This window comes from Poecilia reticulata, linkage group LG11 (assembly GCF_000633615.1).
Source record: "Poecilia reticulata strain Guanapo linkage group LG11, Guppy_female_1.0+MT, whole genome shotgun sequence".
Lineage (NCBI taxonomy): Eukaryota > Metazoa > Chordata > Actinopteri > Cyprinodontiformes > Poeciliidae > Poecilia > Poecilia reticulata.
This window is the reverse complement of record NC_024341.1, coordinates 17,107,414-17,119,116: the sequence shown is the minus strand read 5'-3', so window position 1 is coordinate 17,119,116 and position 11,703 is coordinate 17,107,414. Positions and strand designations below refer to the sequence as shown.

The window sequence follows — 11,703 nt, the reverse complement described above, 5'->3', positions numbered from 1 at the left end:
TACATTTTTATTTTACATTTTTGTCTGTCAGTAGCAAACGGGAAGCGTCTATCACGTGAAAAGAGTCACACGCAGACATCAGCATAAATGACTGACATCAGCTGAACTGGAACCAACGGAAATCACAGGATCAAGAACCCCCACGCGATGAGAACACAGAACGCACGTAAACTGCGCCGCCATATTGCGAGTGGCTTTTTTGTACACAAATTTGCGCAATAATCGTCTTTTGCTTTAGGCTGTGTGTCTTGTTTGATTACTAAATGAAAAATAAACAAAAAACTGCAATCGGCTTGAGGTGTGTATAAAAGTTATTGTAAGTTTATTTCTTCTTTAAAAATGACAATATTTGATTTTATTCACTTAATAAAATCGGACTCTTTTTCATAACCATTGGAAACGCCTTTGTCATTGCTTTGGTACTTTCTTTTTGTTTAGGAATATAATATTTTGTGTTTCTTTCTGTTTTTATCTTTATTTTGTGTGAATCTACCTGCTCTGACTTGCTTGTCACTTTGCTGCTGGTATGTCTGAACATCACCACTAACGGACAATAAAGGTTTTAATGCATATTGTTGATACTGCAAATTTAGGCCTACATTTACAAGCACATTAATTCGGTCACTGAAATAAGTTTTGACATTTTATTTTAAGTTTTCTTAGTTATTACATACTCCTACTAATACACTTAATTATGTTTAATTCTGACGATTTTCAGTGGTTCAACTATAACAAATGTAAATTCCTTTTTAACAGTTTTGTAATTGTTGCAGATAATTTTTGTCTCAGTGGTAACACTGATCATAAAATCAACATGTATTATATAATTCATAAAAGGGTCTGTTGATCCAGGGAAAAAAACTGTTTCCAACCATACTGTCGCTGCTTTTGAAAACGAAGATGCCACTCACAATATGGCGGACTCGCTTACGTATAGTTTCTACGGAACAGCGAAAGCAGTGCTGCAGCTACTCTTCTATGTAGAAACCGGAACATTTGCAAAAGAACAGCGTTTGGCTTGCACAGGTAATATTGACAAGCTCTTTTAAAGCTGATATGTTGCCAGGAATCGCATCTTCTCAGTCAAAGCTAAAATATTAGCTAGTTAGGAAATAAAAGAGCTCTCAGCCTGCTAACCCCCGTTCTGTTAGCCTTCTAACAGGCTCCGTAATTTCTGGAATATATTTAAGTTGTTATCAGTTTCAGATTGATTTTCTTAAACACTTGAGTTCAAGTTATGTGTTTTACTAAAGGCTCTTTAGCCTAAATGTTACGATATTTATGTAGCTCTGTACCAACTTAGGAGCTCGTTGTTATAAGTTGTTTTCAGTGCTGGAGGAGAACAGCTTTAAATATGTGTTGCTTTGTAATATTGTTTGTACATTTTGAACTTTAGCACCTTTAGTCATGTTGCAACCACAAATTTATTTTATTGAGATTTTATGTATTATGCACTTATAATTTGGAAGAAAAAGCTTTGAGGGTAGATTTGATGTCTGAGCTTTGACTGGACCATTCTAACATGTTAATGTGCTTTGGTTGAACCACTCAGTTGTAGCTCTGGCTGTACGTTTAAGCAGTTTTGAACCTCTGCCCCAGTCTGCAGGCTTTTGACAGATGTTCTTCCAGATTGCTCTGTATTTCTAGCTCCAGCTTCACTGTCCATGCTTAAGAACGACATCCCCACAGCATGACGCTCCCACCACCATGTTTCACTGTGGGGATAGCTTGTTCTGATTTATTAGTTTTCTCACAAGTAGGCCAGAAAGTTGACTTTTCATGGTTTTATTTGAACAATTACTTTGTTTTTGTCACTGAAAAAAACAAACTAAACATATTTTTGGTCTGTAGTTTCCAGTGCAAATACCTTAGTAAATTTGAAATAAGACAAAACTGCCTTACAACTAACTTTTCAGCAAGATATAATTCCTTAATATTGATAAAAAATTACTAATTCCACTGCCAGATTATTTAATTTATAACAGGAAAAACGTCTTGTAAGTGAAATAATCTAGAAAAAAAAGAGAATAACTACTTTGAGTTGGTGTATCAGTACTAAAATACACTGAAGTATCATGGAGGTATTTATTTCTGCAAAGTAAAATAGAGAAAGACTCTTTAACTTTATGTTGCACACGATAAGCAGGAAGTAAAATGTCTCTGATGCAACTTTCTCACGAGTCTTTTTCTTTTTTTATATTTACTTTCAGCAGGTTGGTTGGTGGGCGTGTCTTTGTGCTCATATATCTGCTCCGGGTCAGAGTTAAACTCGCCACTCTGCCTGGTTTAACCCTCAGCTCCTGTCTGTCGTTGGGAAAAATGGCTCACCTCCCAGCACTTTTCAAGTATGTGGACGAAAACCAGGATCTCTACGTCAAGGTATGATTTATCACCCAGTATTTAAATGTAGCACTTATTGTCACTGCACTGTAAATGCAAGATGGCATTTAATAGAAAATAGTGAGTTGACTTAAATCAGTTTTCGTGAAATTGCCATCAGCTCTCACTTTTAGTAAGTTACTTATAATTCGAGGGTGAAACTCGCACTACTTGAGCTGGATTAATTTAGAAGAAGAAAGTTTCTGCTTACGTTGGAAAGTACTTTGACTCAATGCTGCCTCCATCCAAGTACAAATGCTTCACTTTAGTTTTTTTTTTTTCTATTCTGGAGCCAGTAATTTATCTAATCTGATTCACGATAAAGAGATAGAAGAGCATCTATGTAGCAAAATGTATCATTTTATCTTGAGCAAGGCTACAGTCAGCTAACTTAATGCTTAATTGTTTGTTTTTTGGGGCCATTAACACAATTAATGTCATTTTTTTCCTACATGCAAAAGTCCCAACCTGGAACCTTTGTATTGTGTTTCTGGTATTCATGTAAACAAACCTGCAAACGACAGTGATGGTCGAGAATGAATTAATCTTTATTTTATATTTTATTAAACAAAATATTTGTTTGTGTAGATCATGTATTCCAAGTATTTGATGTAATTAGTAAACATATGAAGTTGGAGAGAGGGGTGTTGCAGTGTTGGAGGCGTCGGTCGTAGACGCGGCTGTCACAGTTTCAAATCCCGACCTGATGACCTTTGCCTCTTCATTACCCAATTTCCTGTCTGAGCACTTTCAAATAAAGACTAATAAAAGAAGTGAGAGAGGAAGGATAAGGACTCAATTAGGAAAATTGGTTTAATTTTTAATTTTTTTTTGCTAGTACTTGATTTAGTCCTGTTTACTTAAAACCAGTGTTTCTCAACCCTGGTCCTCAACGCCCCCCTGCTCTGCATGTCTTAGATGTGCCTCTATTCCAGAACAGCTGATTCAAATGATTGCATGACCATCAAGTGCTGCAGAAGCCTGTTAATCACCCAGAGATACAATTCAGGTGTGTGGCAGAAGGGAAACGCCTAAAACATGCAGGACAGGTGGGACGGTGAGGACCAGGGTTGAGAAACACTGATTAAAATAAATTACGTTTATTTACTCTGCATATTTTTCTAAGTGAGGTGATCTAGTTAGACTTTACGGGTATGTGCCAATCTCTATTATTGTAAAACCAGTTGTTAAATTCAGTTGAAGCCTAACTCTCAGTCTAGAGAATGATTGAAAAGCCTTTGAGTAGCCGTGAGTTTCTTCTTTCTCCCAGCGCCTTGGAGAATGGGTCGCTGTCCAGAGTGTGTCCGCTTGGCCCGAAAAGCGCGGGGAAATCAAGAAGATGATGGAGATGGCAGCCAAAGACATCGAGAGGCTGGGGGGGACAGTGGAGCTGGTGGACATCGGGAAACAAAAGGTGATCATGTCATCTTCCTTATGTGTCTGAGAACACAAATTAAGGTCAAACTGATTCGAATAATTATGTTACAAATTTACTCCGTTTCATTGGTTATGATCAAAACACGACTTTTAAAGACTAAAGTAACATCCAGTATGATACCAGAAAAACACGAAATTACTGCTTGCAGTTCTAGTTTAATTTTAATATTCAGTGTTTTTTTTTTCCCCCTGCAGCTTCCTTCTGGTGAGGAGATCCCTCTGCCTCCCATCATCCTGGGCCATTTGGGTTCGGACCCGGCGAAGAAGACTGTATGTATTTACGGCCACCTGGACGTGCAGCCTGCTCAGATCGAGGACGGCTGGGACACCGAGCCGTTCACTCTGGTGGAGATAGACGGTAGGTCCAGAGCAGCTTTGAAACGTAATCTGGAAAATCAAAGGGCTGAAAGTGAAACGGCTTCACCAGAAGTCAAAGTGATCGTCTGGAATCGTTCCTAAAAGTGTAAGACTAAACCCAAAAGGATGAATTTGGAGGTTTCTGTTTTCAGTCCGTCTTTGTGTTGTCTTTGGCTGCGTTTTGAAGACATGCAGTATTTTATCTGCCTGACATAAAATATCTGGATGTCTTGATGCGATCAGACTTCAGTATTATCAAAATTACGCCGTCAGAGCTATCGAAGCGTAACATTTTTAAGAAAAAATAATTTGACAGTTTTCCACTGTTTAAGGTAAAAAAAAAAGCTGTATTGTGTCTGTAAAGATCAAAGTTGTTGTTTTTTTGCTATAATTTCTCAAACCCAGCTTTGCATTTGTGCTTTTATCAACGTGTAATCATATCACAGATGGCTGCACATATTCAAAGTCCATTTCAGCTGCCTTCATTTTCTGAGCAGAGCTGCATTTTCTTATCTGAGGACGTCAGAGGTTAGGTTGAACCGTTTTAAGAATTAAGAGCTGACTTTACTCTAAGCTCACTTGGAAAAATGCTGCAGCTCGGTGAAATCTGCTTTTCTGTTGCTTTTTGTCTTTGTTCATCACACAGATTTACTGTAATCAGACCTAAATGGCCTCTGTAAATACAAGAGTCATTTCGACAATGTCATGTCTTCAGATAGTTTAAATGAGTGAAATATAGCTAAAAAACACACAATACATCGTAATTAAGAGAGTGGGAGTTGCACAGCGCCAGGTTGGCTTTTTTTACATTTGAAAACTGCTTTTTGTGTGTATTCAGGTTATTTTCCCCTGATATTAACATTTGTTTAATATTCTAAAGGATTTAAATGTGATAAAGTGAGGAGTCGGGACATTTTCTCACTCCAGGATCTGTTGCTTTGATTTGCGTTATCTGGGGCTTAATAAATGCATGAATAAATCTTTGTTTTCTACAATCAAACGATTGTAAAACGTCTCCACTGTAGTGCTGAGGCTTTCATTCTGCTCTCTGGTAAAAAAATCAGCTGACTGAAAGTGACACATTCACTTCCTTCTGACTCCTACATGCTCAGCGATGTTCAGTTTAGCTTCTTTCTGCTTCCTGTCTTGTCACATATTCTGTTTAAAAAGACTAAATATGACATTTAAACCAGAATAAAGGATCTGATAGCGACACAATGCTTCCATTAAGAACTGGAAATTACATTAATTATATGGGTTTTTTTGTAATGTTTTGTGAAGTTAGTCGATGTTCTAATCGAATCCCAGGAGAAAAAGATGCAAATAAAGCCTGAGGTGTGTTTGTAGGTAAACTCTATGGAAGAGGATCCACTGACGACAAGGGACCGGTGCTGGCCTGGTTTAACTGCATCGAGGCCTACCAAAAGATAAAGCAGGTACAGTTTTTACTCTGATATAAACCAGTTTGGTTTGTGCTTCAAGTTTCCTACCTTTACTGAATGTGCTGATTCTCATCTTCACAATTTATTTTAAAGGGATTTCCTGTCAGACTAGTAAAAAGTAGTGCATAAATACCAAGTGGAAGGAAAATAAACTCTGTTTTGTTCTTTGGTATTCATGATTCTGCAACGTTTTTGTCCACTTCAGTTGTACTTTGTTTGTACTTTGACATTTATTGGTGCATTGAAACTATTGCAAAACACTTTTGGTTTCTCTTTTTACCTTTTCTTCTCTGGGAAAGAATAATAAACATTCACACCCAACTCACATTTCACATTGTGAGTTGGGTGTGAGTGAGTATCTTTGTTCGCTGAAAACATCAGCTTAAGATTTACTGACCGTTTGAGTGGACAGGTCTGGTAGTTCAAGGAAAACATGATCTGAGCTCAAGCTCTCATGAAACAACCTCTGTATGTTATTGCGTAGCATATGAGAGCTAGCATGTCTTTACACGTTCAGGTATTTTTGTTTCCATTGCAGTTTGTGCGTCATGCAGAAAGTTATGCAAACAAATAGTTTTGTTTGCTTCATTTCCTTTAAATGATGCCGTTTTCCGAGATTTGTTTTCATTATTTAAATGTTAAATAGTTCAACCTAAATCCAGCTGGTTGTTTTAGACTGCAGGCATTGATTATTGATCTGTGTTTTCTCTGCTTGGACATGGTTTAGAGATGATGTCAAAGCAAAAGTAGTTGTTAATATTTCAGTGAAGTTGTAAAGAAATGCAAACATTTTATTTGCTCACTAAGAAAGCTAAATCAAGTCGACAGTTTACCCAGAATGATTACTAAAGTATTTTTCTTTCTTTTTTAAAAAATTGTATTTGTTGGTCTACTTGTTTACTGCTAATAGTTCATTAGACACCTGTATGCTGCCACCTTGTGGACAGGTGCAATGACAACAATTTAAAAAAGCATAAATGAAGAATATTTAACCAGTCCTTCTGCATAATAACTTACAGATAATACAAGAATAAAAATATAGATAATGTCCAGCAACAATTAAGGACTCGTATAGTTGTTACATTTGTGAAGTATTGGTTTTATACTGGAGGGAAATCATGATATTGAACATCATGAATCATTGATGGTTTTTACCAAAATTTGAACTGTTGCTACATTTTCCTTTAAAATACTTCAACAGCAAAAATGTTTAATTTTGGTTATTAAAATGTCAGACTAACCACCTTTGTTGCCTACTAAATGTATTTTACAAAAAAAAGCTTAATTTTATGGGTTACAGTTAGAATGTTTTTTATTTTCTCAGGCTGATGGGGACTATTTTGTACCAGAGGATGATGCAAAATCATCTTGTTAGTCTTCTTTCAGTCGTATTAAAATGAAAACAGTTCAGAGTTTTACTTAGTTGAGATTCGTATCCGGTGGGTTTGAATGAGACCCACATATCGATCCCTGTTGCACTCCACATAGAAGAACCTGAAATCGATTAATGTTCTTCTTGGTGGTTTTTGTTTCCTGCTGGATGTAAAGTCAATGGAGTTATTTGGTAGATCAGCCGCTCCTGGGAAGGATAAACACCTTTTTAAAAATGATATAGCATTTTAAAAAACACTGTAAACTAACTTTAAATCTCCTTCAGCTTTCTTAGAAATTAACTTCTTAGGAATGTGATCTGGAGCTCCTAAGTCAGCGTAAATTATGTGCTACAACAGTTTTTGTTTTTAAATTTTTTATTCAGGTTTAAAAATGAACCACAGCATGTGAGAACCAAGCCTTGGTTTAATCATTATGTGAAGGCTGGAAACGCTGCAGTCGTGTCAAGACGTTTCACTGAGAACTCTGACGTCGTCAACAGGCAGAAAAACAGAAAACTGACCCACATTAGCACAGGGATAATCCACTTCTTAGAAGGATCTGGGTACATTTGGATAATGTTCTCATAATGAAGAGTCTTCATCACCATTCACTTTCCCGGTTTCAGCTGTTTACGGCCCACTGAAAGCTTTTTTAGATAAAAATTAACCCTGAGATTTTTCAGTCGAGTTTTAAATTACTTTATAGCAGGTATCATGTGCTGTTGAGTTTTTTTTTAATTTTTTTTATTGCATCCTCCTGGCGACAGAATCAAGGGACCTTGTGATTCTGGTATTTTTGAGATTTAAAGGGAATTTATTAGGAAAATTCATTCTGTAAGTTGTACTTCCATTTGGGTCTCAACTTCTTCTAAAAACAACCCAGGTGCTGAAAAAGAAAACACTTGGCCTTTTTACTGGTGTCTGGAAAATGAGCCGTTTCAAAAACTCATTTTTGAAACGGCCAAGTTTCAAAAACTTGATTTGTGATCAGGCAGAGCCTGATCACAAATCAGGTTCTGCCCGTCACCTAGCAACCCCAGCAAAGCCCAGCCTGTTACCTAGCAACCTAACCTGAACTCCAGCACATTGGGTCTGCTAGCTTTACTGGCTGCCCTAAAATGGTTAAATTTGGAAGAAGCTCAAATAGGCTAAACTAAAATCTCATTATCAAAGAATAATTTTGTGTGGAAAAAAAATGTATTGAACATGTTTTGTTTGCCCCATAGACCCATCCTAACCTGTTAAAGGAAGTACCTTTTATCTTTCCTTCAGGATCTTCCCATCAACATCAAGTTCTGCTTCGAGGGGATGGAGGAATCTGGGTCTGAGGGTCTGGACGACCTGGTGTTTTCCCGAAAAGATTCGTTCTTCAAAGACGTGGATTATGTCTGCATCTCTGACAACTACTGGCTGGGAAAGACCAAACCTTGCATCACCTATGGCCTCAGAGGAATCTGCTACTTCTTTGTAGAGGTAAATCCACCTCAGGAGTAATTTTGTAGCTTTTTTTGTAGAGTAGTTTTACAGATTCTCTACATTTCCATCTGAACCTCAGGTGAAGTGCGGCGAGAAAGACCTTCACTCCGGCGTCTTCGGCGGCTCGGTTCATGAGGCCATGACGGATCTCATTTCGCTCATGGGTTAGTAAAGATTATTGTTGAATTTTTCTACAGTTCTTGTATGTCGACGTTCTTCTCTTTACCTTCACAGGGTCTCTGGTTGACAAGAGGGGAAAGATTTTGATTCCTGGGATGTACGACAGCGTGGCTCCTCTCACAGAAGACGAGAAAAAGCTGTACGAGAAGATCGACTTTGACTTGTCCGAGTACTGCAAAGATGTGGGAGTCGGAAAGCTGCTGCACGACAGCAAGGCGAGAAAACGATCTGATATTTACTTCACTCCCTGCCTCATTCAGAACCACCAACACGTCGCTTCTTTCTCGTTACAGGAACAAATCCTGATGCACCGCTGGAGGTATCCGTCTCTTTCTCTGCACGGGATCGAGGGAGCGTTCTCCGAAGCTGGAGCCAAGACTGTCATCCCCCGCAAGGTCATCGGCAAATTCTCCATCCGCCTCGTCCCGGACATGGACCCCAAAGTCGTGGAGAAGCAGGTAAGCGCTAAAATATGGCTGAAGCTTTATTTTGAAAGGTTCACCACCCAGTGTGGTGATGTGTGTTTGACAGCAGAGGGATTCATTTTAGTGCAACGTTTGGTAAATGTGGTGTCAATAAAACCTGAGAGTAGTCAGCCGTGAGATAAACAGTCATATGAATCTAAAATGGCTAAGAAGAGAGAAAGTGAAATGTTAATTTGTCCTGCTTGTTTGCTGGTTTGTTTCATTTTTATTATTTTGTTTCCTCCTGCCAACCCGTCTTTCTCACCAACTTATCTCTTCTTTTTCTTTCTTTTTTCCGTTCTTCCTCCTTTCTTTACTTTTCTGTTTTCCTTTTTCATAATTTTTTTGTTCCTTGTCCTCCTTTCATCTCCTCTAGTTTGCTTATTTACTTTCTAACTTTTCTTTTTTTCCTTACTCCTTTTCCTCCACCTTTGACTTCTTTTTTTGCTTTCTTTCTTTTTCTTCTTTCCTTTTTCTGTTTTTCTTGCCTCATTCCCTCTTTCCTTCTGTCTTTCCCTATTTTTACAATTATTTTTTCTTGCATTATTTTTTTTCTTTGTTTTCCTTTGTAATGATTTCCTCCATCTGTCTTTTTTCCTTTAATTTGATTTCCTTTACTTTCTTCCATCTTTTATTCTTTCTTTTCCATCTTTTCTTCCTCCCATTTTCATTTCCTGTCTTGTTTTCTTTTCTTTTTTTCCCCCTGTCTTCATTATGCAGATAAACTGTGAAATGTGCAGTAAAATTCAGTTTAACAATTACAAACCATATTTCATAATTCATTTGCTTATATTCTGATGAAATAGTTGAATCTTGCATTAAATGGGACATTTAAACAAAATAACCAGTTTCAATCTGTTTAATTCTGGTTAAATGCACCATGTTTGTTTCTTACTCAGTTTCTGTTTATTATTTTTATTTAGGTGGTTGATTACGTGCAGAAGAGGTTTGCTGATCTGGGAAGTCCAAACAAACTAAAAGTAACGATGGGTCACGGGGCCAAAGCCTGGGTGTCTGACTTCAACCATCCGCACTACATGGCCGGTCGAAAGGCCATGAAGACGGGTTGGTTCAGAACTTTACATACGCCCGTCTTCCTAAGCAATCAATATTTTACTCATGTGTTCATACAGAGACAGTTATTTTCCTGTCTCCCTGATGTGGTCTAGTTTTCGGGGTGGAACCGGACCTGACCCGTGAGGGCGGCAGCATTCCCGTCACTCTGACGTTCCAGGAGGCGACGGGCCGGAACGTCATGCTGCTTCCTGTTGGATCCTCCGATGATGGAGCTCACTCCCAAAATGAAAAACTCAACAGGTTCGTCACAAAGCCAGTGGATGTAATTTCAATGAAATTAAGAAGTAAATGGAAGAATTCAAGGTTTCTCCCAGAGAACCTGCTACGCCTGGTGGTTTAGGCTGTCATTCATCCAGCAGCCGCCAAGTTTTTGAGTTAAAAAATGTTTAAAATTGACAGGAAATTTTAAAATATCACTTGATAATTATGTGTTATTGAAAGATTAGAAGATTAATACCTCAACACCAACTATAAACTCTTAAAATTCAAACATTAAAAAAAAATTTAAATAAGCAATGCTTATTTAATAAGCATTGCCTGGTGGCCCGCCAGGCTTAAAATACACTGAGGGAAACGCTAAAATTATTTTATCATCCTGCATAATTTGAATCTTGTTTTTTTTTTTTTTTTTTTTTTTTTTTTGTTTTTCAGATCAAATTACATCCAAGGAGTCAAGATGCTGGGAGCCTACTTCCATGAAGTCTCACAGCTGGAATGAACTGATCACGTCTTAAACAACGTCTTTACTCAGACACAAAGTTTTACTTTTCCAATTAAAGTACCTTCTGTAGATTAAGACAATAAACTTTTTCATTCTTACTCTGTGCTCTCCTGTTTAATTAAAGGATGAATCTTTCAGATCAAACTTGATTTTTTTTTTCCAACTTTTTGTTTAAAGTTTTATGAGATTATAGAATAAATGAAGATTATTTCAGTTTCTTTGGAGTTTAATCTGGTGCTGGATTGTTTTCTAACGTTTTTGCAGTATATAAATTCATAGAATAGTGAATATTTATAGTATTGATTTTACAAAATAAATTTTACTTGTTGCAAGACTAAAATTAGACTATAAAATTATTGGCAAAAAACACAGTTGCACATTAATTTAGATGTTTTAATTTGGACTCTTCTATGACTTGAATATTTTCTTATTCATCCAATTTTTTGAGCTGTTCAAGTCTTACACTCGTTTTCCAAGATGGTCGATCACCATGTATTTTTTTTCCTCCATATTTAGGTCTGTTAAATCTTTTTTTTTTTTTTTTTTTTTCCCCCCCCCCCCAACATTTTCATAAAAACCTTAAACCTTTAAGATTCAAGACAATACAAGTCACACTTCAGAACAAAAACGATGCAATTTAACATAACTTAGCAGAAAAAGATAAAGGATGACATGGGGGGGGGGAAACTGAAGTCACAAATCCATTCCTAAATTATTGATATATTGGTATAATGATTAGCCTTTTATGATTTTGCAATGATTCAGCACTTCTTTAAATAAAAAAAAATTACTTGTGA

The 11,703-nt window shown here is 37.1% G+C and overlaps 1 protein-coding gene across 3 annotated transcripts; it reads left to right on the top strand.

The window, feature by feature from the left end:
• The first annotated feature begins 908 nt into the window (after nucleotides 1-908).
• cndp2 (carnosine dipeptidase 2) lies at nucleotides 909-11,004 on the top strand. Of its 3 annotated transcripts, none has more exons than XM_008422156.2 (12): nucleotides 909-1,026; nucleotides 2,298-2,379; nucleotides 3,650-3,793; nucleotides 4,012-4,174; nucleotides 5,521-5,609; nucleotides 8,261-8,461; nucleotides 8,544-8,628; nucleotides 8,699-8,859; nucleotides 8,938-9,102; nucleotides 10,032-10,173; nucleotides 10,278-10,425; nucleotides 10,837-11,004. In XM_008422156.2, exons 2-12 carry the CDS (start codon nucleotides 2,320-2,322, stop codon nucleotides 10,901-10,903), a joined length of 1,425 nt encoding a protein of 474 aa, XP_008420378.1. In that variant the 5' UTR covers nucleotides 909-1,026; nucleotides 2,298-2,319; the 3' UTR covers nucleotides 10,904-11,004. The 3 variants fall into 3 exon arrangements, with proteins under 3 accessions (XP_008420378.1, XP_017162983.1, XP_017162984.1); XM_017307494.1 differs by having other exon boundaries at nucleotides 2,211-2,379; XM_017307495.1 differs by having other exon boundaries at nucleotides 964-1,026; nucleotides 2,214-2,379.
• The last annotated feature ends 699 nt before the right edge of the window (nucleotides 11,005-11,703 follow it).

What these genes read in the sequence shown, in the direction of transcription:
- cndp2 (XM_008422156.2), top strand. Translation starts at nt 2,320, where the DNA reads ATGGCTCACCTCCCAGCACTTTTCAAGTATGTGGACGAAAACCAGGAT. An exon ending in TCTGCTACTTCTTTGTAGAG is followed by an intron (nt 8,462 to 8,543) that starts GTAAATCCACCT and finishes TCTGAACCTCAG; the next exon opens with GTGAAGTGCGGCGAGAAAGA. An exon ending in AGCTGCTGCACGACAGCAAG is followed by an intron (nt 8,860 to 8,937) that starts GCGAGAAAACGA and finishes TTCTCGTTACAG; the next exon opens with GAACAAATCCTGATGCACCG.